We start from the raw sequence: 26,962 nt of genomic DNA, 5'->3' as shown, positions 1-26,962 counted from the left end.
GCTGCTTGTCTGCTTGACGTTCTCGCGTTTGCCTCCGCATTAATTTTTTTGCCTTTCAGCGCAGCGGACGTGGGCACGTAAAGTATCTACGAAAAGAAAAAGAAACCCCCTTAAACAATAAACTGCAATAAGTAAACATAAGCAAAAAGTTAAGACTCCAAAACAAACCAAGCAAAGCTAACGAAACGCCGCCGTTGATAAGCCAAAAATAATTCAGTAGGTATGCCAAACCTTTTTTTTTACAAGTGTACTTGTGTTTAATTAATTTGTGATAATTAATAACATAATCCAAAACAAAAATTGCAAGTGCCGCCAGCAAAAAAAAAGAAACTGATATTCGCAAAAAGAAAAAAGAGAGAGTGTGCTGCAAAGCCAAAAAACAGTGAGTGCCAAAAAAACAACAGAAGAATAACAGGGAAAGCAGCAACAACACATAAAACAACAAAAAGCTTAAACAACGTGGTAAACAGCAAATATTGTAGGAGTATTTTTAGTGCTGCCCACCGTATGTGTGTGTGTGTGTTTGTGTGTCACCAAATGTGAGTGTGTGTCCCCCGCTATGTTGTTGTTGTTGCTGCTGCTTCTGTTATTTCCACTTCTTTTCACGCCCCCCGCTTGGAAGACGGGAAAATTGGAAACTGGAAGCAAGCGAAATTATCAATGATCCCTCAAAACAAAAAAGGATAGGGGCGTTTCTACAAAAAGGGGGCGGGGCACCCGCATGAAAAATTAAAATAAAACAAGGCACAATTGTTAGTTAAACGCAATATTTTTCAAACTACCATACGCAGAGAATGAAAACAAAATTTGATATTATTTTCAGACCAAATAGCTGAATTTAAAAGTCAAAACAATGCCACATTGGAATTTGAAGAAATAGAAAATAATATAAACTCTAGTTAAGCCGCAAATTTCGAATTTTTGAGATTCTTTCTATCAATCATTTTGAAATTAAATCGTCGCCACCTGTTGGCCTTTTATATAAGCACACTCGCACACACACATACTCGTGCAATGAACGCATATCAATCAAAATCTGGGTTATTTGCCCCTCTTCGACTTCAATTCTAATGCAAATCCCATGCCGAATGTTTGACACCCTTTTACCTAAGCCTATTCTAACCCGAAAAGTGAATGTTTGCGCTTTACAATTTACACCAGCTACTGGTGGACCTAACTATGATGAATTTCAAAAGATCCCGGCTATAGAGCTTTCGGAACCACATATTTAAGTTGTGTATATATAGTAGACAGTGAATTATCTCTTTGTTATTTGAAAAACACGTTTTTTGAGGTTTTAATGATTTTCCACTGTAATCCACTTTGGTTTGTTGTCACTTTTTTCTCGGTTTCGCGTTGGCCTGTTACCCTTACATGCGCACACAAATCTACACACGAGCGCGGTGTGTGTGTGTGTGTGAGAGTGTGTTTGGAAAGGGGGTTGGGGTAATGGGTGGGGAGGGGGTGTGCGTCGCCGCTGCGTCAGCAAGAAAATGTTCTGGCAGAGAAACGAGGCGCAGAATATCGACAACGCTTTGTCGTTGATTATACCCTGTATTTTATGTACCATAGCGGTATATTAGGCAGATATCGCTACGCTGATTCATAATTAGCATACAGCATATCCAAATACAAAAATGTGTAAACCAAATTACAACGTTTGGTAGTCGTTAACATAATAAGCTAGCCCGAATTTGGGATTTCTAGCAGTTACAAACTGATGATCGCGATTGGTTTCTATGTAGGGTATGCTATGTTTGATCGACAATACTCGTTACTGGTTTTATTTTGGCGTCGTTGTTGTTTTTGCTCCTCTTGCATATTTCATGTGTGAGTTGCGATCGTGTGATTTGTTGCTCTCCTCTTCTTCCCTGTCTCTCCGGCACTCACTCACTCACCCTCTCTCTCTCGCTCTCTCTCTCTCTCTTTGTCCCTCTCTCCCTGTTGCTCTCCCTGTCTCGCTGCCTTTCTCTATCTGACCGAGACGCTAATTTGTTGTTGCTAGTGGTGCTATATAGCATATAGCGTCGTGTCTTGATAAAGCGACCTCGCCATTGCCTGCCTTCTTTTTGTTGTTGTATTTTTTCCCCTGATAGTTAACCGTCTTCTATAGTTTGTAAAATTCAGTTGTATCATCAATTGGAATGACGAAAAAACTTAGCTAGCACTTATGCAGATTGTGAAGATCACGTGGAACTAGTAGCTTTAAGTTTGGGTTTAGGGTTCATAAGCACTCTGTGCAATTAGCACGGCGATTATGCAACGACGAGCATTCAAGAAAATCCAATGAATACTTCAGACTTTCAAAGCTTTTTGCGTTGTGTGTATTGTTTATTGTTTTTCCTACTAGTTGTTGTTGTAGTTTTTTTTTTTTTCGGTTGCGTGTATGCGTGTGGCGGCAATTTCCGACTTAAAAACCAATTGGAAATTGAAATTCCTTGACGCTGGGCGGGATTAAAAACTAATTGAATATCGGCCGTAACATTTCCGACGTTTCGGGGGCGGCAAGTGGGTGGTGTGGTGGGCGGTGGCGGTGGCGGACGTTTGGGTGGTTGTCGGCGGCACGCAAGACGCGCACCACCCAAAAACAACAATAAAGCCGAAAAACTCGTGCTGCCAAAGTGGCTTCTCTCTCTATTTCACCGCGTGTATTTATGTTTTTCTCATAGCTTCATTCCAGTTGGATCGAGTTTTTTTTAAATGATAATTAAGGAAGAGGTACTACAAAAATTTAAATAATTCTTCAAAGCAATAAACATTTCGTGCTAGTATGACAACCATGGGCAACTTATTAGGTCTTGTAGAACTTATAAAATGGGTTTTAGGCTCCATTTGCACTAAATTTATATTACTTTAAGAATTAAATTGCTTGAGAGCTATTCATCTGACCGCTGCTGTTGAGGCGTGTGGTGTGCTTTTTTTGAGAACCTCAGCATAGAAGGCAAACTGAGGCTGAGGCGTTGCTTTTTCTGTTTGTTGATTACATAAAAAATGAAAATAATTATGTATGTATGTACAAATGTTGTGTGTGTGTGAGCTGGTGTGTGCTGGTGTGCTCAACTAAAACACATTCACAACCAAGTTGTTAGCGCGATAAGATATAGCGACTATTAAAACAACAACTAAACGGCGGCAATAGTGCGCAAAATGCAAACAAAAAATAAAGTAAAAAAAAACTTAAAAGTAGCAACAGGAGACGACAACTTTGTTGTTTCGTCGTCGATTGTTATACAACAGCAAAGGCGGAGAAAATAGAGCGACGCATCTGCATCCAAATTAGAATTGGAATTCGAATTGCAATTACAATCGGATTGAAAATAGAAGCAGCGGAAATAGCAGGTCGAAAGCACGTTTAGCAACATGTTAGTTTATAGAAATGTATCAATGGTAAATAATAAATTAAGATATGCGGTTTATTGAGATATCAAATAGAGGTTGAGTATACAGTGTTTCAACCATCATGGCATATTTTTTGAATGAATAACGAACTCTGTATTATGCGAACTACAATGAAGACTCATAATTGGGTTTTGGATTTCACTTTGCGGCGATATATTCGTACATATATTTTTCGTTTTCATTTTCAACTCAAGCGAGCATACATATTTTCCATTTGTAATTGTTTAGAATACACCTGTTTCCCACTCTGCGCCCATTCAGACCAATATGGAATGTTTTCCCAGCTGTTAGCACATGTTCACATGTTCGTTTTTCACTCAATGCTGAGCAAATGCATTATGCAAATTAATATAAGAGAAAATAATACAACTTTAATCGTTAGCCAACAGTACGAATACGTAATGCCATCCGACCTGCTCCTATTTCCATCAATTATCAATCCATCTATTTAACCAAATGTTTAACGAAAAAATAACGTGGCTTGGTACTCCATATTAGTTTTTTTCTTTCTTTTATTGTGTTTTCCTGCTCTCCATCATCTACGAATGTGCTAATTAGTGGGAAACGTTTAACGTACGAGTCTGTGTCAATTGGTTTAAGTTGGTTGATTGAAGGGCATCCCACTGTGCCTGATGCCCACTGTACGAGTGTGCCAAACAAACAAACAAACGAGCACAGTGTTTGTCGAAAGTTTTCATCCCATTGCTAACCATTCGCCAGCACGCACTGTTTGGTCACAGTGGTCACTCGCTTGAAACGACACTAATTGAAGGGGCTTTGAAAATAGCTAATGATGATATTGGATGAAGCTGTTAGTTAAAATAGCGGCTACTGTACAAAGCATTCACAACGTGAACGGACAGTGTTATAGAGAGCCCACTGTAGTTTGTGATGCTTTAAAATGTGGATTTCAATCAATTTTCAACCATTTGCTGATATATGTGTTATGCATGGGTGGTGACACTTTGGTGGGCTGTGTGAAATGCAATTGTGGCATTCAGATTTCAGTTAGGGGACAAGTATGCTCCCTTATTAAGCCGCATCACGTATACGCCACCGATGCACATCGTTCCCGCTGTTATCAGCGATTGCTGGTTTTTCTTCTTCTTTTTTTGGTTTTTTTTTTTTTTTGTATTTGAGAACGTTTTCGCCTGCTGCCCACAAAAGGGTAAACAACTTTTGCTCTGTCAACACTGAACACACTCATTATTCATTATTATTTTTCCCCCAGGCTTTTGTTGTATGCACACATATTGTTTTTCATTTTATTGTTATTATTCTTTTTTTCTGCTTTTTCGCGAGGGAAATGTGCGCTTTGGCTATATTTAGTTGTATTAATTGCGGTTGACCCAATTTGTTGTTCTTGCACAGGCGACGCCTTGTGTAATTGCTTAGAGCAAAAACAAAGAATAAAAAAAAAAAAAACAACAAATTATAGAAAAATAGTAAAAATAAACTGAACCAAACACAGCAGACGGTGAAATGCAGATGTGCACGAGGAAAAGCCAAAAAGAGCACATGATGGGTTTATTTTGGTTGAACGACGACGAAATCAATTGAAATTGAAATTTTTCGCCGACCACAAGAAGTCGAGTAAAATCGAGCTGAATAAAATCGAAATTGTCAGTCGAAGGAAAGGTAGAGTCCGTAATTTGTCGTCTCAGATGATCATCGAGGTGATTTTTTCTTCTGTTTTTTTGTTGCTGTATTTGCGGGGATTATCGGGGACTGTTAGTTGGCCTGGCAACAGCGAAAAAGACCTAAATGCCAAAGCGACAAAACAGCAAACAAAATGTACTAGCAACATGCCTGCATAAACACATAAATGTATGTAAAGAAAGGCATTTGCGGGCATTAAGTATATACTTTCGATACTACACCACTTAAATTCAATTGAACAACAATAAAATAACCATAAGAAAGTCATTAAGTATAGATTTGAAATCAATGTTTCACAAAGGTTTATTTAAATCAAATAATATTCGTATTAAAAATGGCTTCACTATGAAAAGTGGTTTGTTTTAATTTAACTTTATGCACTTCATCTAAGTTTGTAAGATTATAAATATTATTTAAGTGCTTTACAAAGTGCTGATGCATAATTAAAGTTGCCATCATATTAACCGCAATTGTACCCAGATTTGTACTTAGCTACATAGATACATGTACATATGTACATCTATTTATTGTACATATGTATATATACAGAATATATACTTGCCTTACATGCATACATTTATATTTAGTTCTTTCTTTTGTTGTCTCTCCTGCTGCAGTTTTCACCGTCTTCTTCTGCCCATGCCTCTGGTTTCTTTTTTAGCTTTTTGTGTCTGTCTGTCTTTTTTTGGCGTGCCCAAAAAGCCGGCAAACTTCGTTTTTATTTACGCTCTTTTCTTCTGGCGCTTAATGCTCTTTGAAAAGCGCGCTCTCGCTCTGTGATTTTCTCTTTTTCTTCTTCTTCTTGTTTTTAGCTTTGTTTTTTTTTCTTGGCGTTTTCATTTTCAATTTCGTTGTTGTGCGTGCGCCGTGGAATGGGGAAAAAGTTGTATAAATTTATTTATATTTTCAACAAATATAGGATGATACATAAGCGGTCGTCGTTGTTCAATTTTCCGCTGCTATTGCTAAAATTAAATATGGTTAAACAGCAACGCCGAAAAGCAACAAATGCGAAACTAAAAACAACTCAAACAAAGCGAATGCACTGCGAGAAACTTATATCATTCGGTCGTGTGACGGGAAGTAAAGAGCTTTAAACATGTTCTTTGGAATATTTATATGCAAAACAAATGTAAATAAAAACAAAATTAATAGATCTTATAACAATTATGGAATACATTATATATTAAAAATTTATTAAATTTTTTTCAGTGCGTTGCTGCATTCGATATGTTGTTGGTATTGGAATATTTGCGTTCGCTTAATTTATTTAGTGTGTGTGCGTTTGGGTTTTGGCTTCTTGTATTTCCTGCTTTATCGCTCACCTCTTTGGCTCTCTTCTCCCCCTCCTCACCCACCCACTTCTCGCCCTGTTTTTGTCGCACGTGTCGCTTTAGATTGTGCTTTTGGTTTTTTTTTTTAATTTTGGCAAGCGGCTAAATCGCTGGCGTTATATTAATTAATTTAATTATGCATTTAATCAACTATTGAGCTAGTTTTTCTTATTAGGAAAGTAAACAAGTGTTTGAGATGTTTTTCTGCGGCTTTTAATTATGACGTGTAGTTTCAGTTGCTAATACACGAATTTTGTCTTGTGCGACTTCTAATTAATTAAATTAGGCAATTGGCTAGATTGTTTCATTTGATTTAAGTTTATTTTTATAAGTGAACATAGTATCTATGTTATTTGAAAACACTATGAATTGTAATAAAAGCATCAATTTTTCTTCTTATGTGAATTCGATTTGAAGAAAATTATGACATCTTATTTGATTGTTACGTATATTTTTAAACTCGTGATTTCGGTTTTTGGCGACTTAGGTCATCAAATATGTGTGGTTAAATGGTAAATAAATTTAGTTTTTTAGTCAGAAATAATGACGTACTTTGTTGAGCGCACATTGCTTTTGCCATTTTGTTTATTTATAAATATTTAGAGAATTGTAATAAAATACAGACTTCTGAGTCACATTTGCTCACCCAAGAGCACAGCAAAGAGAAGTTTGGAAGAGAGCCAATTGAAGTAAGAGCTATAAAGAGTTATAATTCAAGCCTAGCCCAAACAGCTGTTTGTTGTGCCTTATTTTTGTTTTTGCCTTTGGCTTTTGTTGTTGCCACGAGATCCTTGCCAAAAGTTGTTTATGTTAAGGAGCAGAAAAGAAGGGTGAGATGGGGAAAGCTGCAAGGGCTGCAGACGGAAAGAGACGGACAGCCAGCTGGCCTCCACGAGCTTCGAATTTGAGTATTTGTTTTTTTTTGTCAAAGTATAGTTTTATTTCGCATATTTTTGTCGCGTTTGTATTTGTTTCTGCTCACTTCAATAAATGGCAATGTCATGCGCGAACGCACAGACACATACAAATATATTGAGAGGTGTACAGTAGGCACTCGAAAATCGGCAATAGAAATCGATATGTTATTTGAAGTGCATAGGCAGACTGTTTGGCTTAATTTGAACTAATTTTGCTTACAGTGAGATTAAAATACCCAGATATGAATTGAAAGCTACAGCTGCTTAGCAATTATGTGATTATAAACGTTTCATTAACTACTTTTAAATTATATTTTACTGTACCTACTCACTAGCTTGTTTACGACGCTTTGACTTTGCTTTGGCTTTTATTTATTTTTATTTATTGTCGCTTTGCCGGCTCTCTCTGTCTCTCGTTTCTCCGCTCTCGTACACAATGAAAGCTTTGTGTGATTTTTGCCAGAGAGTGAGCGGGAGAGAGAGAGAGAGAGTGTGTGTGTCGTGTGGGTGTTGCGGTGTGTGTGTGCTCAACAGAGTGGGGCTGGTGGGGGTCGGTTTTTCAATTGCTGTTGCTGCCGCTTCGCTTCATTCGTTTGCCTGCTCGCGTGCTTTACGGTTCGAGATTAACGAGAAAATCTTGTAAAAACCTTTTAACAAAAAAAAAATTACTCCATGGTTTCATAAACAAATTTTGCGAACAAAATATATAGCCACAGTAAATGGAGAAGTCTTTAACAATTTCCTAAACATTTAAGAAATTTTTTTTGCGTGCCAATAAAACGACAACGAAACTGCAAGAACGCCTTGTATGGAGGTATGTGATACTGAATCCACACAAAATAAATATAAATACAAAATAGAAGAAAACCAAATTTTTTAAAGCGGGCCATAAAAATAAAATAAAAATAACAAAAGTGTGTGTGTGTTGGTTGGTGTTTGTGTGTGAGTAAAACAAAAATAATAATAAGAAATACGAATGGCAAACAAAGAGAGAGGGAAAGAGCGAGTGTGGTAGAGAGACGGAGGATCACAGATTACAATTTGAATTTTAAATTGGTTTTTTTCCAATCAAAAGTACAACTTGGCATTTTGTAATCGATTCCCCATTCGAGCAATTTCATTTATTTTGCGTAATGCCCGATTTTCTATGCATTCTCCGATTTCATAATCATGCCTTAAACTTAGCTACTAAATGTATAAAAATAACAACAACTAAAAAAAATGCCTAAGAAACGAAAACCACGTTGAAATTTCGTTTATATTCCTCTCTTTCTCCGGCTGCCCTTTCTCTTTGACACTGTCTTTTGGTTCTCTTCTGCCTTTAAAGCAGTTTAAACTGCTATTTCACAGTAAAAGCTCCATTAATGAACCAAAATCGCTATTTCCAAAGTATAGAAATTGTATTACGCCTAACTAAATACAACTGAACTTCTTCTCCGAAATTGATAATAAACTTAAAACTCATGAGTAATTCGTTTTGGAGCTAGATATTTTGTAAAGAGTGCACTGCAGACTAGCTGACACACTAAAAAAAATGTATTCTCTTATCGTCCACACTATTTTTCTCTTTTACGCTTTCTCGCACACACACGTGCAATGACATTTGTTTTTTTTTTTTTGTTTTATGAAAACGACGCGAATAAGCTAACAATAAATAGACAACAACAAAAGCGATCAACAGCAATTATAAACGCCAAAAGCGCTTTTCTAGCGGCCTTGTTGCGTTTTTCAGTGTATACAAAAACCAAAAACAAATCCAACTCAGTCGTGTGTACATATATAGAAAAACTTAGCCAAATTTGTACAGATTTGTTGCGTTTTTATTTATATTTATTCCAAGCACATTTTTTAAACAAATTTTTGTTTGCCTCGCTTTTGGTAAATAGTTTATGCCAGACATACATGTTTTATTCTTTGTGAATATTTATAGAAGATGGTGGATTTGCATAAAATATAATACAAATCGAAAACTTTTACTTTTCATGCACCCTTCTTATTGGTTTTTCAATGAGTTTCCTTTTCAATTTCATCTTTTTCATAACTCATACGCCCTGTTGTCGGTGTTTGATTATTCTTTTCGATGATTTGACCCAGGCGTATACGTAATGTGCAAGGCAAAGCGTAAGAGAGCGTGAGAGAGAGCGCGTGAGAGCAGTCACACACACACATGCGCACACTCACCGACACCAGGGCAGAATCACAGACATGGCGGCCACAACGTCAGGCATTACGTATACGCCGCGTGGTTGTCGCCATCGCATTTCTTATTTTCTTTCCATTTTATTTATTCTGATAATTTTCCTTCTTTTGTTATTGGCATTGTATATCGAGAAAATTGTACGAAATTGACGATAAAAGTGAACCGTCTTGCTTTAAAGAAACATTAACGAAGTGTCGACCTGAAAATTGGTGGGAAAATACAACATATTCATTTAAAGCTGTTTAACGAAAATATAATATAAGTGCCCATATTGTTTAAAGCAAATGCATAAGTAAACTCTGTGTATCATACGAATAACTAACAAACAAGGTATACAATTTCTTGAATACTGAAGTTACTAATGCTAAGCATTTTTCTTATCGCGGTTTGGACACCTAAAACCGAATAAATCTGAATCGCAAACATGTATTATAAACAATTTCCCCTTCGTAATTGTTTAAAAATCATTTTTGATTCACCTTTGTTCTCTGTTATTTGAATGAATTTCAGAAGTTTTTGTTTATATTTCATCAAATGAGAGATAGCGAGAGAGAAACAGGGCGAATAACACAAAGAAAGAAAGAAAAAAAGTTCTCTCAAAAAATGCTGCTGCTGCTTTTCCTTTTTCGCTGTTTCTCGATTTTATTACACCTTCTGTTGTTGTTGTTGTGGTCATTTAGCTTTTTGCCTTCTATGCTATCTTGTTGATGGCCGGAAGTATGCAAAGCTTTTTCTCTTTCTCGCTCTTTGTTACGTTGAATGTTTTGAAAGCTGTTGCAATAATTTCGCCTATTGTTTATTGTATATTTTATTTAACACAAATCAAAATAATTAAATACACAGACCGCAAACAAAGCATTTTAAATCAAGGCAATTTCCATTACACTTTAATCTACGATAATTGTAAATGGAAGTTAAGTCAAAAATGCCGGCTACTCATTCTCTTTCTGGCATCTGACAAACGTATTTGCATTTTAATATACCATTATTTTTTGTTATCTCACGCTCTTCATTTTTCGTATTACATTTATTAAAAGAGGAAACAACTCATTTAACATTTTTTCCATATTCCATATTTTTTCCCATTTTCCCCTCTGCCATTTCAATTGGGCGACAATTTTCCCAACAACAGCAAGAAAAACGAAACATGCTGGCTGTCAATTATTTGTTTGTTTGTATTATTGAACCAGTCGCACGCTGATTACCTTACGAGGCTTAACCATTTTTCTACCGTCAGCTGGGTATCAATAGTTTTATGTAAACACCAACAAAATGGGGCCAGAAAAATTATGCGGAAAAACGCATTCATTAACACATGATTTCTTGGATTCCAACTAATGTAATTAAGCGGTTGCACAAAAATATGCATTGAGAACTCGTAAATAAATGTATATTCAACGCACCTTTCTTCATATTTCGTTAGTATTTCTGGCAGTCTCAGTGACTTCTTAATAATTGCATAATTTGCAGGGTATCAACGGGCGGTGTCTCGCTATCGTCGTGACTTAACTCCACTTGCTAGTCGGTGGTTTTATTTGCTGCTAAGTGGCTCCCTTACGATTATTTTTTTGACACGCTCATAGGCATCCGTGTGCCGCGTTTGTGCACACTTTGCTACATACATATACATATATATCATGTATCTGGATGATTCATCCTCCATCATCATCATCATGTTCTCCTCAGTAGTTTCATGGCGTTTCATTAGCGTGGCTGCTTCTATACTATTTTCTATTCATTTTTTTTTTTTATTATTTTGGCTTTTGTTTTTTAGCAAGCAGTTTGCTCAGGTACAGTTACCACTGGTTTTTTTGTTTTTGGCTTTTGCTGTTAATTGGCTCGCAGAAGAAAAGACCCAAATGCAAGACTTGCACTCTCTCCTGTTCTCTTTCTGTCCATTTCCTTTTTTTTTGTGGGTGGATGGTTTTGGGGGGTTTCCAGATGACATTTAAAACGGCTCCGTGCTGGAGAAAGGTCTTCAGGTCACAGCCCAAAAGCTAAAAAGCCAACGAGAGAGGCATTTTGTTGACTGTGACGTTGACGTTTCTAGAACACAATACTAATCTCGCAACGTTTACAGTGCACGCTCTAAAACATGAAAAGACAAAGTTTTTTGCGAATTTAAAATAAATTTTGTTTATTCAGCTAAAATCTGAATCCCAAAGTAATCAAACAAAATTGAAAATAAACGAATTCAGCTATTTCGCCTTAGGAAAGTTCCACTGTAATAACAAACCGTAGCTGCGGCTCAAAATCAAATGCGTAGCTTTCTCTCTTTTTTGTTCTCTTTCGAACACAACAATAAAGCTGAGATAAACAAATTCAAACTGAGAGCAGCGGAAAAGAGAGCCTTTCACCGGACAGAGAGAGAGAGAGAGAGAGAGAGAGAGAGGAAACATATGTATCGGCATTTTGCGATGGAGAGTTTTTCCAGTGTGCTGCATTGGCCAAAAATTGCTATTGCTTCTCTTATTCTTATTGTTCTTGTTCATTGTTGTTGTCTCCATGCGGCCATATTTGCTAATTAATTATGTCAAAGCAACAACGCACCGCCTCCACTTCCACCTCCGTTCATCTTCTTCTTATCTCAAACACGCTCTTTTGCTCTCACTCTATTTTTTGCCGCTCTCTTGCGACGCTGCAAAATAAAATATTCGTAAGCGTCTTGTTATTATTTTGTTGTTGCTCTGAAAAAGAAATACAAAAATATAAAAAAAAGCAAAATAAAAAGTTGCCAAGACAACGAGTAGACTTTCGAAAAAAAGAAAACAAAAATTGCGTCGTTTTTGCTACAATACACGAATTCCAGACTTTACGCAGTAAAAAATGTATGACATTTGAAAGGAAATTATATACCGACTAATATTTAATCAGTTTCATTAGTGATTTAAAACAAATATGCACTACCGCGATATTAATTCCCAATTTTTTCTGTAAATGAATGTACGCATCTTTTTGAACACCATAAATTATACATTTTTATTTTCCGTGTATAATAATAAATACAACTTTCAAGCTGTACTTTTGGTTTTGGGCGGTCAGTGTAATGACGGCGACGTCGACTGCGCTGTCGGCGTTGGAGGTCAGCGGAGCTTTGTTTTTTCGTTTTTGTTTTTATTGTTTTTGTTGCCCGTGCGTTTCGTTCTCGTCGCGTTTGTTGTGTTTTTCGCATTTACGGTTACGGTTTTGTTGTGGCGCGCACTTTTCTGCCTCTCCTCGTTCTCTTTCCCGCCCCGCCCCTGTCTCTTTGCCCTTCCTTTTGCCATACGTTTTGCACATGCAAAACAATGGGTAATAATCAGGTAGGTTAGCGCAAGAAGAAGAAAAGGAAATACAGTCCGCACTCGAATAGAAAAACTTTGATAAAAATAAGATGTACGAGATATACAATTAAATAATCAAAATTAAAACGCGACTTGAAAAGAGGTCGATTCACAATTTGTCTCTTATATGTTGATATGTTCCTTTTATCGCGGTCCCTCTGTACTAGCTAGTAAAAGTAAAATTGCTTCTTGGACATTTCTATTGTCGAGTTTTCGTTAGTTTCCGTAGTTATTCTTGTTGTGCCTGCCCCAAATGAAAATCAATAAATAATAATACACTTTGTTGGCTGCCCCCCTCACCGCTCGCATCCCTCACTTTCTGTTTAACCAACTATTCGCCCTCTCTTTCGCTCTTTAGGTTTGCGATGCACGACAGCAAATATATGTTGCCCCTCGGGCAAAATGAATATTTAAGTTAATTGCCTTTGATGTAATAGCATGTGATGAGCAACTGACTAAATGGATGAATAAATGATGTATACATTACTCGATTACTTTAGTTCGATCGATCATAGATCTTTGAATTGTTCGAAAGAACGTATTTTGACCTTTAAACTTTATTGAGGTGTGCACACCCAATAAAAGCGAATCTTTGATAATATAAGAAAAGATTTTCACTGCTGGCAAATTCAATACTTTCTATTTGATTGGTCATCGATCATTGATCTTTGGACTCTCTTTGAATTAGAGTCGAATTACTCGGAACTTTAGTTGAAGAAAATAACTAGAAACTATAAGGGAATATACGCCCGCATACAGAAATACTGATAAGATAATCTCCACACACATGTAGAAAGAGAGGGGGCTACAAGAACAGAGAGAGAGAGACAGGTTCATTATTTGAGAAAGAGAGCAGGTGAAGTGCCAACCCTGTTGGCGTCATAAAAATGCCACAAAAAGCAAACACGCGTAAATTAGAAGTAACAACAAAAAAGTATAAAAACACACAAAAAATGTCTTCGATTGCGTAAAATTAGGAAAGGCAATATTATTATTATAGAGCGGGTGCTCCGGGAAAATACCCAGTAAAGTATGCAATAAAAACGGCGAAGGACGTTCAATAACAATAAAATTGAACTGATAAATAATTACTTATGCGGTTTTTCGTCGTCTAGTAAACAATAATCGCACTTTACGGAAAGTCAATTTGATGACCGTACAAAGTGCAGTAAATTGATCATTTCATCAAACAATCATTAGATCATCAGCGGGTTGGGCTAAAAATACAAACTTGGCTTTAAATAGCCGCGGATAACCAAAAAGGAATTTCATACCTAATGATGAGGCAATCTACTGAGATTATGACAACACATAATGTTCGATGATCGCATTCTAAAGTGTTTGAATGCAATTGATGCCATACCAATATCACAATCGATTCTTATACCAACGCATTTGCCATATAATTTTGTGATGTAAGATCAGATTATAACAACGGTCTTTGGATTGGTCAAGCTAAAGTTAAACAGGGCGAATTGCAAACTCTGACTCAGAGCAAATGACCAAGCCTGATGTCTAAAATCATCGGCCGATGATGTAATGAACAATAACTGTGGTTTTGACACATCATGCAAATTATCTTGGATGTTGCATTAATGTATGGTTTCTTTAGAAAGAAATGGTTGTTATTATTAATAGAATAATCAATATTTCTAAGGTATTACCCTTTCTGACACGGACTAAACATCTTCATTTCCATTTTCCTTTGCAGCATGTCCACAGATAATCCCACACAGTTGCTGACCACTCGTGATTTGAGCCAACTGCGTGGACATCTGCAATCCGGAACAGTAGCGGTGCCCTCCACGCCCACTTCTGTGGTGGCAGCAGCAGCAGCAACAGTGGCTGCCGCCCATGGATACCGCACCATTGCACCGACCCAACAACCCGCCAACAACAGCAGCAGTAGCAGCACTAGCAGCAGCACCAACAGCAGCACAGCAACATCTGCAACAGCAGCAGCAGCATCAGCTCAACCACCTGTAATACCACCAGTTATATCCACAAGCAATAGCAACATGCCGGCAAGTGCCTCAAAATATGTATTTCTGCAGCACAATCACAATGGTGGTTTTACGGCATACGATGGCTCTGCAGCCACAACAGCAGCGGGCAGCACCGGAACTGTAGGTGCCACCGGTGGCAATATAGTACTCCTGGCAGCCGCGCCGCTGGAAGCCAGTTCCGGCGAGGCTTTGGTCAATGTGCGAACAACTGAAGATGATGGCGAGTTGCGTTCACTGTCCTGGCTCAGCGATACCAATTTAATTAAGGGCATTGTGACCACAACGGCCGGACAGGCAGGAAAACGTGGTGCAACGGTGGCCATCAAGTCGACGGCTGGGGCAGCAGGCACGGTGGGATCCGGTGCCCCCAATGGCAATCTGTGTATAGTCAGCGATTTGATAGAAGAGCTACCCACTAATCTGAGTGAAACCAGTGAACAGGAGTCGACCGGAGGAGCAGCAAGTGGGTCGGCACCAGCAGCATCAACTGTGTACAGCACCACAACGGTGCACAAAGGAGCCAGTGGCACCACCACCGTGGTGGAGTACAAGGCCAGCAAAGCCAATCAGCAGCAGCAACAGCCGCAGCAGCAGCAGCAGCAACAACAACAGACGACCTATTTGCCAACGCCGACAAGAACCACAATGGTGGGTCACGGCTATATGCCAGTGGTGGTCAGCAGTGCCAGCCAACCCATACTATCGCCCGCCAAACAGCAGCTACCGCAACAGATTTACGTGACCAGCAATGGCAGTTCACCAGCCGGCGGCGGGACCATCTACAAGGCAGCCAACCCGGCACTTAGCTCGCCAACCACCAGCAGCAGCAGTAGCAACACCACCACCCACCATCCGCACAAGAAGTATCTGCGCGAAAAGATGCACGTCCAGATGGATCACAGCAGTCATGTGGCCTCAACCGTTACGGTGGTCAGTTCGCCGGCCTCCTCGAACAATTCCTCGATTAGCAGCTCCAACACAGGCTCTGTATCCGGTTCGGGTTCCTCGACAGCGGCTGTGAATGGTGGCAATAGCCCAGTGCCCAAGACCAGTAGCTTTAGCACCGTATTCGAGGCGGTCAACTATGCCACATCGGCTGCCAGCAACAGCAGCAGCAGCAACAGCACACCCAACAGTCAAGCCATACTCCATGGCCAGGAGTCGCCGGCTGTGGTGACCACAACGACATTGATCAGTGCCGGATCCCTGCCGCCGGGCTATAGCTTCGTCAATCAAGTGGCCAGCACGCCGCATGTGCTGTGAGTTCATCTAGAATCTATTCTATTCTTTAGACACCAATAACTAACGCCTTCTCTTTCAGTTCCACACCAGCGCATGTTGCCTCTCCGGAAACGCCACCCGGAGCGGCTTTGTTGCCAGGAACTTATTATGCCACAAGCACCACATCAGCGGGCACAACCACAACCACTTTGCAGCCGCGCAGTCTGCAGTTATCCGTCTCGCCGCCGCCGCCAAATATGACGCCCACGAGTCAAGTGCACAATGGATCACTAGGAGGAGGAGGAGGGGGAGGAGGATCCGGAGGAGGAGGAGCCAACCTGCGGAGTCCTAATAGCTACGCCAGCTACGACAACGAGGATTCCCTCAAGGAATTCGATCTGGTGGTCAGCTCACGCTTGCACACAAGCACGCCGCAATATTCGGTGTCCAAAAATGGAGCCAACGGTTATGGTAACGCCAACAGCAATGTGAATGGCGGCGGAGCTGGTTCCAATACGCCGCAAAAGCAAAAGCATCCCAACAACGTGCCATACGATCCGCTAGTGCATACCAATAACAAGCCGCCATATAGCTTTAGGTAATTATATACATACACGAAAAGTGAGATAATTGAGTTATATTTAAATGTTATCAACCAATTGCAGTTCCTTGATCTTCATGGCCATTGAGGGTTCGAATGAGAAGGCACTGCCCGTTAAAGAGATCTATGCGTGGATTGTGCAGCACTTTCCGTACTTCAAGACGGCTCCCAATGGCTGGAAAAATAGCGTGCGCCACAATCTCTCGCTGAACAAGAGCTTCGTCAAGGTGGAAAAGGCGCCGAACATGGGCAAGGGATCGTTGTGGCGTGTGGAGCCACAGCAGCGCCAGAATCTCATCCAGGCGCTAAACCGTTCGCCCTTCTTTCCCAACTCGGCGGTGGATAAAATCAGTCCCTCGCTCAAGAGTCCCAGTGGTGGATCCGCATACGATAGCCTCGATGGCGGCGGCAGTGGTGCGGTTACCTCGGCTCAGCCAGCGGCTGCTGGTGCTGGAGTTCCGGCTGCCGCAGCCGTGGCATTGTCCACGCCCACCAAAAGCAATGGTCTGGCGCTGGCCAATGGTGCTAGTCAGGCCACAAACGCGGCCAGGCCGCATAGTCCCAATGGTGGTGGCAGTGGCAGTCATGCCCGCTTCGATCCCTACCTATTCCCCAATCTGTCCAAAGCTTTCCGCAATATACGCGAGGATACGGTCGGGCAGCCACTGCTGCAAGATGCCCTCGATGACGAGCTGTCCGGCGATTATCACAATAATAATAATAACAATAACAGTGGCAGCAAGTACAATTACGTGGGTTTGAATGGGTCAAATGGAGCTGGCAGCGGTGGTGCTGGGTCCAACGCAAATGGAGCTTCCGACGGCATCAATTTCGCGCGACTGGCCCGCGATTGCGGAGCGGACAGCATGGACGATGTGCATGCGGCGACGGCGATGCTCTACCTCAAACACGGACCAAAGGCCTTTAGTGAGCCCTTCCAGAATGGGTAAGTGTCGGGCATGAATGTACCTTCTAGTCAATCCAGATATCTAATCCACAGTTATTTGCTCCACAGCAGTGGCCCGGTGATAACGAGTTCGCCGAGCGAGGATCACACCTACTCGGCGGGTGGCAACAGCAATGCGGACAGCGGCTCCTCCACGCCACTGACCAATGGCAATGCCCTGGCCAGCGTGGCGCAAGCAGTGGCCCAGGCTCAGAATAACCAGGGAGGCGCTGGATCCGATAGCAACTGCGCCAGCTCGGATGCTGCCTACGATAGCAGTGAGGAGAAGTGAGTTTATCGCAAAGGATTTCGTGTATGTTTCTCGATTATAACCGATGGTTTTTGTACCCTTCAATCAACAGTCACAACATCACGCCCGAGGAGATGGCCGATCGGCAGCGACATCGCGACGGCGTGGACGCCCTGCTCTCGCTATCCGGCTCCTCGATTGTGGAGTGCGGCTCGGTGGCCACCACACATTATCACAGCAACGGGAGCAGCGGCAGCAGCCATGGATCCCCGCACAAGCGAGCCTCGAGTCACAGTTTGGAGGAGGAGCACCTGCAGCAGCACAGGGAACAGCAGCTGCAGCAGCAGCAGCCACAGCAACATCACCACCAGCAATTTGGCAGCACTCAAGCGGTCTACACCAATGGCAGTGGCAGCAAGATGGCTTTATTGAGCAGTGCTGCCGCCAATGTGGCACTTGCTCAACAGCAGCAGATTCACCAGGACTTGTACTCCTCGACGGCTGGACACAATGCCAGTATGTATCTGGGCGGACTGAACAATCACTGTTTGCCCGGTGGCGGCGGTGTGGGCTCGGTGGGCGTGGCGGCGGGCATGTTGCCACAGCATTTGAGTGCTGCAACGGCGGCAAGTAAAAATAAGGTGAAACCATTGCGAGGATTACGCACCAAGTTTAAGCGAAAGTCCGCCTGGATGCGGTGAATATGGCGACAGGCTGGCGGCAAATGGACCTAGTACAGCCGTCCAAAGATCGCCACCCTAACCACGCCCCTGCCCATACGCCCTCCCGCCCCTGCGATCTGTTGTTGTCTCTTTCTAAAGCAAAAATTGTTCAAATCACAGAGCATTTAGACTAAATTTCGTAATCTTAGCAAGTTCATAGTTTCTTCAGATTTTTTATTGCTCTATCTTTTACAAATTCTTGTGTGTTTTCGTTTTTGTTATAGAAGTTTTTTTGACTACCATTTTTTTTTTTGATTATTAATTTAAAACCTTAGCCCTTATGTTTTTAGGTTTTTTTTTCTGTGACTTTACTATGCCCCGCAATTGAATGTTGGCCATTTAATTATTACTTGATTAACTATTACTATATGATTTATAAGCCATCCTAGCTGCAATTTCTTAGAACTCCTAGATGTTAAGTGACTTCTTATATTTTAGCTTGTAATTTTAAATTGTGCAAATATTTAACAGACCAATCGCAGAACGAAATTACTTTTAATGGCAACCAATTGAAATCGAAATCAGAGTTATAATGAAAATGTATCTGGTTTTTTAGGGCCCACAATTCGTTGTTAGCTTTTAATACATATAAAAAAGTCTAGTTTATTTGTTTTTTAACTCGCGACACGAGGGACACAAGCAAAGTGAACTTTTCCAGCGTATCAGTGACAAGGTTTATATCAAAGGAAACAACACATAAAACACCAACCAATTGAGCTAAGTAGGAAAGAGTAGCTAAGTAAAAGAAAATAAGAAAAAAATTGTAAAAAGCGCAAGAAAAAGGAAAAAATGTAGAAAGCAAACGCAACGTTTGTACAAATAGCAACCAGAATTAAGATTCTTTTTTATTTCGGTCTTGTGCCGCAAGAAAAGGTTTTTCCTACACTTATAAGATCCAAAACACCCTACTTACATGATCTAAAAACAAGCGATATAAAAATATATACATATATATATATATACATATAGATGGAGAGTTATATAGAGAAACGTAAGATAAGCCAAGCAAAAAAAACCCACAAAGAAACACACATTTAGCGCCTTATATATTGAGTCCTTAGCTAAAAACGAAAGAGAGAAAATGTTGAATTGTTTGAACTGCTTTGTTATACGAATGCATGAGTACATATATATATTCTATATATATTTAAGGCCCCATCCCTATTTTGACCTGCCCAGTAACCCCTTCCCTCCGCTCCCCTCCCCCTCACCACACTCAAGCAAATGTTAAATCAAAGATATTTAGTTGATAAGCCAGGGACTAAACCGGAAATCCTAATTGTAAGCTTCATTTAGATGGTTACGTGCATAGTTGAAATGCTAAACATTTGTTAACAAGAATCCAACCGTAAGCTAGCCGATTTTAGTTGAATGAACCTCCTGCAATTTCCCTACCCAGGTGTACATATATACAAAATGGATTAAGCTGTTGAAATGATGCTGCACATCTTTACATAGGCATATTGTGGAAACCAAGAAATACTTATTAATTAAATAATTAAATAGGCGGAAGGAAAAACTTGACCAAGAACGCCCTAAGTTACACTTCATGTACCTTTTTAGCAAAAAGCAAATAACGCAAAAGCAAAGATCGCATTAAAATTGTATACATACATATATTTAAACTACCAATTACGAAACTAAACTAAATGTTGATGTCAAAGAGAAACCAATTTGCTAGTTGTTACAAACCAGAAAAGAAAACATATAACAAAAAAAAAAACAGAAAAACAATGTTAAAACTATTTTGTTCCCTCAACAACTTATTACTAAGATTATGGTTTTTGTTTTTTTTTAGTTTAATTACGTAAAAATATTGCCTTGATGCATATTTTGGGGAAGGAATGTGACTAAAATACCAGAAGCGAGAACAACAAAATAATTGTATGCCTAGCTTTAACTTAAGGTCCTAAAAGCAAGAAAAAAAACCAAAATACAAACCTTTTTCATAAAATCCTTCGTACGACACACAGTGAAAGACAATCGCCGCCCGTGTTGTTGTCGTTGTCGCTTAAGTTTAAAGTTTAAACAAATTCTATGTAGCTATAGATACCTACGAGTAATATATATATATAGATTACACACACACACACACAGCAATAGCAAAGTACATATACAACAAATATTGTTATACAACCTTAAGCTTTTGCCGAGATAAGGTGGATAAAACTATCTTCCCGAACCCACAGATTCTATAGCCCATAATCCACCATATATCTGCAAAAAAAAAAAAAACAATCGATGAGCTAACCACTTTTGTTACCGTGTTTTTTCTTCTACTTTAATTATTATATCGCATCATTATTATTATTACCGTATATATTCATGGTATATATACTTACATATATGATTATACAACTTTTTTTGCGTACCAAATACACACCAATCAAAATGTGAAATATTTTCTTTATCTCTATGTGTTTTATTTCGGTTAAATTTCTCACATCATTTTATCATTTTGTGGGTTGTTATTTTATAAACTTTAATTTCTACTCCTATTGACAGCAATGTGAATATAGCTTGTAGTTGTACATAAATGAATATAGGGTTTATATAGAGAGATCGGATTCTGTTGAACTATAGTAAGTGCCTGCCTCCTCCCATGATGAAGTTGAAACAAAAAAAAATTAACCTGGGCCAAAACCAGAGTAGAGCTTTGATTAAACGTCGCACTGTTGCCAATTTTCATAGATTCGTTTGTTAAAGTGTTAGCTTGAAGCTAAAAGAAATCGATCCTTAAGCCCCGCCTTGCTTTAGCCTGAAAAAAAGATAACAACGATAAGACACTCACCTACACACAATGTACAGACTACAGGGTATCCAAAACATCTCGAACAAACCGAAGGGATTGGGATATATTTGCCCACATACAAACAAACTTGTATATCTCTCCGATGAATAGGATGATCAATCTGTTTGCCCTCCAAGGTTTCAACTAGCGCCTGTTTTTATGTCTTTAAAACCTCTGTACCAAAAAAAAATAACGAAAAAAACATAAAATACAAAATATATACAAAAGCAAAGTAAATCAATTAGGATACTTAAGAAATACCAAGCAAAACTTAAGCAAATCAAACATAAATTCTATTTATATATATACATATGTATGTACATACGTAGATGTACGTACGTATGAAAGCAAAGACAAAAATGTTTAGGATGAAAATGTTACCCTGTATTTTTTTAGACATAACATTTTTCTACTTTTTGGACGATGTAAAACTAAAAGACAAACAACAAGTAAACGAAAACCAAAGAAACGATTGTAAAAAATGTATGCATATGAAAGGTAAAATTTATAATTTCCATTTGTTGCTAATTTATAGAAAACACACGGAACAAGACGAGCAAACCAAGTGCGAAACCGATTTGGGACTGATCTTTGGGCCTGTATCTTTGTGTATAAGCGAATTGTGTATGAACATACAATAAATAAATTACTCTCCACCCATCTGTTGATATCGAGCAAATCCGTCTGGCTGTTCTTTCATGGAAATATTTTATTTATCTTTAATACCAGATTTTGAAAGTTAGTTACTCGGATAGTTATGCACTAAAACTTGGTTGGGATTCTCGATCCCATAAATATGACGATTGGACTCCAATCTTAAATTGTGATACCTTCACATTTTTGTGGTTAAATTTTTAAAGACGACGAATATTTCAATTTGTAAACCCAACTTAAAGAGGCTTAAACTCGCTATTTTTGTCGTCTCCTTCAACTCTCTCCGCTTATTCTGCCGCATTTATAACTGCACTGAATCAAAGGAGACAAAACAATAAAGGATTGGATACAGTTTTGCAGTCCTAGAAATGCCACAACATTACAATTCGCAAGCCCAGCCTGAAAAACCGTAAACTCACTCTCTTTGTCACCTCCTTGTAATCTCTCCACTTTCATAACTGCACGCTCTTTCCGAAATCGACGTAGGCTTGCCATTTAGTTGCCTTTCGGTTTTCGATCCCGTCGGTTCGCAGGTACAAAAGCCCGGAGAAATGGCTGCACTTGTCGGTAAGGAATGAAGTACCGTTTGATTTACCGTTTTCGTGTGAAGCGTATTTTTTTTATGTGCATAAGTGCAGTTTCGATTTTGGGTCGACAGATCCTTTGCGCTGTTGCGCAGGCGGCTTAAAGTGCCCCAAAAGTGTTTAATAATAGTTTAAAAGGTGTTCACGAAATACCAAAGGAAATTTGTTTCGCGATATAGCGTGCTGTTATGTGGGAAGTGGAAAAGTATTTAAATTAAAATTTCGTTTTATATATATTGCGAAATATCAATAAAATGTTGCACATAGAGTTTTAATTCAGTTACCTTTTTTGAATTCCTTTTTGCAATTTTGAATGATACAAAAATAACGAAAAATTGATCAAAAAAGTTGTATAAATGTTTTGTAATAAGATTGAAGTACTCAACGAGCTGAATCAGAGGAGCCATTGCGATTTAGAATCGCACTATTTTTAACAAAGTTGTGCTGTCTTAAAGACGACGAATATTTCAATTTGTAAACCCAACTTAAAGAGGCTTAAACTCGCTATTTTTGTCGTCTCCTTCCACTCTCTGCTTATTCTGCCGCATTCATAACTGTACTGAATCAAAGGAGACAAAACAATAAAGGATTGGATACAGTTTTGCAGTCCGAGAGATGACACAACATTACAATTCGCAAGCCCAGCCTGAAAAACCGTAAACTCACTCTCCTTGTCACCTCCTTGTAATCTCTCCACTTTCATAACTGCACGCTCTCTCCGAAATCGACGTAGGCTTGCCATTTAGTTGCCTTTCGGTTTTCGATCCCGTCGGTTCGCAGGTACAAAAGCCCGGAGAAATGGCTGCACTTGTCGGTAAGAAATGAAGTACAGTTTGATTTACCGTTTTCGTGTGAAGTGTATTTTTTTTATGTGCATAAGTGTGTTTCGATTTTGGGTCGACAGATCCTTTGCGCTGTTGCGCAGGCGGCTTAAAGTGCCCCAAAAGTGTTTAATAATAGTTAAAAAGGTGTTCACGAGATACCAAAGGAAATTTGTTTCGCAATATAGCGTGCTGTTATGTGGGAAGTGGAAAAGTATTTAAATTAAAATTTCGTTTTATATATATTGCGAAATATCAATAAATTGTTGCACATAGAGCTTTAATTCAGTTACCTTTTTTGAATTCCTCTTTGCAATTTTGAATGATACAAAAATAACGAAAAATTGATCAAAAAAGTTGTATAAATGTTTTGTAATAAGATTAAAGTACTCAACGAGCTGAATCAGGGGAGCCATTGCGATTTAGAATCGCACCATTTTTAACAAAGTTAAGCGGTCTTAAAGCTGACGAAATATTTCAATTTGTAAACCCAACTTAAAGAGGCTTAAACTCGCTATTTTTGTCGTCTCCTTCAACTCTCTCCGCTTATTCTGCCGCATTCATAACTGCACTGAATAAAAGGAGAGAAAACAATAAAGGATCTGATACAGTTTTGCAGTCCTAGAGATGCCACAACATTACAATTCGCAAGCCCAACCTGAAAACCGTAAACTCACTCTCTTTGTCACCTCCTTGTAATCTCTCCACTTTCATAACTGCACGCTCTCTCCGGAATCGCCGTAGGCTTGCCATTTAGTTGCCTTTCGGTTTTCGATCCCGTCGGTTCGCAGGTACAAAAGCCCGGAGAAATGGCTGCACTTGTCGGTAAGAAATGAAGTACCGTTTGATTTACCGTTTTCGTGTGAAGTGTATTTTTTTTATGTGCTTAAGTGCAGTTTAAATTTTGGGTCGACAGATCCTATGCGCTGTTGCGCAGGCGGCTTAAAGTGCCACAAAAGTGTTTTAATAATAGTTAAAAAGGTGTTCACGAGATACCAACGGAAATTTGTTTCGCAATATAGACTTGCCGACTAATCCGTCGTCCTTTTGCGCTTTCATTTCGGCATGTTTACCGTTCTTAGTTTTCGATCACGTCGGTTTGCGGGGAAAAAAGACCTCCTGCGTCGGTGAGAGGTTTTAATAAACACTTTTAAATCTTTTAAATGTAAAAAGATGTTCGCGAGACGCAAAATTACTAAATCGGTTTCGGCATAATGGTAGAAATACGTATATAAAACCTGCCCGGTTGTGTAAAATAATAAAAAAAAGTATTTTGTGAAATATTTTCAAATGGAAATTGTCTCAACATATACAAACTTCGACAAAAACAATAAAAATAGAAAAGGCAAGTACATGAATGTGTTATTTAATTGATTTGTGTTCATCAACATTACAATAGATCCTTTTTTATAATTATAGTTAATAAATAAACATTTTTGTTAGGTTAGTTATAAAGCCGTTACTTTTTAAACGTTTTACTTTTTCCAAATTTACAAAAGTAAATACACCATCCAAAGTAGCAAAGACACCTACTCGATTTAGCGAGTGCACAACCCTAGACTTAAAGCTCTTTGAAACCGCCAGGTGGCGGAGATAGATATCTCAAAATAGTTTCGTAGCAATCAGCTTAAATTAAATTCAAACTGAAGACGCTTTTGGAAAAGAAATGTACCAATGATTTTTTTAAACTTTAACTTCAGTTTTATTCGTTTCCCCCAAATGAAATATAACGTTAGTATTGGAATACAGTAGATTCGTCTTTATTGAATTTGATTTTTCTGTTCAGTTTTACATGCTATATAAACTAGTTTATTAATCATATTATTATTATTTATATTCGCATTATCTCGTGTTTCTCATTTCTCGCGACATTTCTCATATTTTGATAATTGTTTTCGTGGCTGTTTCCTTTTCTCGTTTGATTTTTTTTAATTCGCTTTGGTTTTGTCTTCTTTGCAAACCGCTTGCTGGAAAAACGTTTTCAATGAGTGTGAAATCAAAAACACAATTACAGTTTAGCTTAATTAAAAAAAATATTCATTACCTTTTAATTTATTTTGGTTTGTTGTTATTTTTATGCTCGTGTGCATTTATACAAGAAATGCTACAAAAAAATGTTTGCTTTTGTTTTGTTTATTTTTTTTTAAGTTTATTTTGGTTAATTTTTACGTTTTGCTTCTGCTTAGGTCTTAGAAAATGATTTCGAGGTTGCCAAAAATTGTATGTGCTTAAGTTTAATATCTATGTATAATATATATAACTATATATGGTTTTTGTTTTTCTATTTACTTTGTTTATATGTATATTTTTGATATTTTTGCTGCTTTTTCTTTTTCAATTGTTTGTTTTGGGCACATTTTGCTAATTTGCTTAAGAATCTCCTTAATTTTTGTTACTCTCGTCGCTTCGCTTTGCATTTATTTTGTTCTGGTTTTCTTTATGTTATGTTCATTGCATTTTTGGGCGGATTTCAAACTGAAAAACGGAGCTGGCTGTCCTCATCAAGATCTCTGTCGGTTGAAAAACTAAGGGAATCGGCTTGGTATCGGTTCAATAGATCTGTTCTATGTGTTAACTACGGTTCTTTTTCTTGTTCTTCTTCTGGATCTCATCATCATTCAACAGTACTGAATGCATGTTTTTTCATATATGTTATTACGTTATATAGAGACGTTTGTATATATGTATATCTGCTGGTTAACACTATATGGTTATTTCAAGTCTGTTTTTATTTACTTGTTTTTGGATCTGCTAAAATAACTTGCTTGTATATCCTTTCGACTTCTTACTCTTTATGCTTTAAACATAATATTGATATGGTCTGGTTTTTGTTTTCTCATGTTATAACTTTCTGATCCATAAATTTGGGATTCCTCTATATTTCGGCCTTTCATTTTCGTATGTACAGTTAATATGTAGTGGGTGGAAAAGAAGAAAAGGTAGGACAATTGGCAAAGTGAGTGGAGTGTGTGCGCATATCACCATGGGCTTAAATTCATTTATATTCATGTATATTCAGATATCTGTGTCTAAAGGTCTAAAAAAAAACAGATAATTTCTTAGTCGGTATAAAAAATGTATGAGTGTGTGTTTCGAATTGGAAGGATAATTTCATATATATCGTATTTACAGCTCAACTCTTTTGATTTGAATCAATTAACGTTACCGTTTTAATTGCTTTGTTTAAAATTAATTACGTATGTTTTTATTGGAGCAGTACGGATCTATGCAAAAAATTTCCACTGCCTACTTTACTAACATATGTATGTATGTATGTATGTTGTTATGTATACATATAATGCGGGTCAGCGCATTTTCTTCATCAATATCTGTACGTTTTACTTTACTTGGCTAGCACCGCATATTGTTAATAAATATAACTATTAATGTTATGTATAAAAATGCTGATCATGCATACATATAACTAGGTCCTATATAGGCTTTTATCGGCTGGGTGGCGAGGGAGTATTTCGACAAATCGGAACTCCCAAAAGTATGCTATACAATTTCAGAGTGTTTCTGTGTCTGATGTTT

At 38.5% G+C, this 26,962-nt stretch overlaps 1 protein-coding gene and 1 long non-coding RNA gene across 6 annotated transcripts; one reads left to right on the top strand and one right to left on the bottom strand.

The window, feature by feature from the left end:
* The first annotated feature begins 11 nt into the window (after positions 1 to 11).
* LOC27208056 (mucin-19) lies at positions 12 to 22,025 on the top strand. 5 transcript variants are annotated; one of them, XM_039296290.2, is made up of 6 exons: positions 12 to 216; positions 14,544 to 16,097; positions 16,160 to 16,657; positions 16,725 to 17,606; positions 17,676 to 17,894; positions 17,969 to 22,025. In XM_039296290.2, exons 2-6 carry the CDS (start codon positions 14,545 to 14,547, stop codon positions 18,555 to 18,557), a joined length of 3,741 nt encoding a protein of 1,246 aa, XP_039152224.1. In that variant the 5' UTR covers positions 12 to 216; position 14,544; the 3' UTR covers positions 18,558 to 22,025. The 5 variants fall into 5 exon arrangements, with proteins under 5 accessions (XP_039152224.1, XP_039152222.1, XP_039152221.1 ...); XM_039296288.2 differs by having other exon boundaries at positions 12 to 220; XM_039296287.2 differs by lacking the exon at positions 12 to 216 and adding an exon at positions 7,869 to 8,123.
* LOC120285228 lies at positions 9,581 to 11,847 on the bottom strand. Its single transcript, XR_006542022.1, has 3 exons — positions 11,746 to 11,847; positions 10,913 to 11,597; positions 9,581 to 9,708 (listed from the first exon to the last, which is right to left on the bottom strand). It is a non-coding gene; the product is annotated as an uncharacterized LOC120285228 (long non-coding RNA).
* Positions 22,026 to 26,962: the final 4,937 nt, after the last annotated feature.

Source organism: Drosophila simulans, chromosome X (assembly GCF_016746395.2).
Source record: "Drosophila simulans strain w501 chromosome X, Prin_Dsim_3.1, whole genome shotgun sequence".
Taxonomy (NCBI): Eukaryota; Metazoa; Arthropoda; class Insecta; order Diptera; family Drosophilidae; genus Drosophila; species Drosophila simulans.
This window is presented reverse-complemented; position numbering and strand designations above follow the sequence as displayed.

Bases quoted from the DNA above. Each gene is read 5' to 3' on its own strand.
- LOC27208056 (XM_039296290.2), top strand. From the start codon at position 14,545: ATGTCCACAGATAATCCCACACAGTTGCTGACCACTCGTGATTTGAGC. The intron at 16,658-16,724 runs GTAATTATATAC...AACCAATTGCAG, and splicing joins AAGCCGCCATATAGCTTTAG to TTCCTTGATCTTCATGGCCA. The intron at 17,895-17,968 runs GTGAGTTTATCG...TTCAATCAACAG, and splicing joins TACGATAGCAGTGAGGAGAA to TCACAACATCACGCCCGAGG.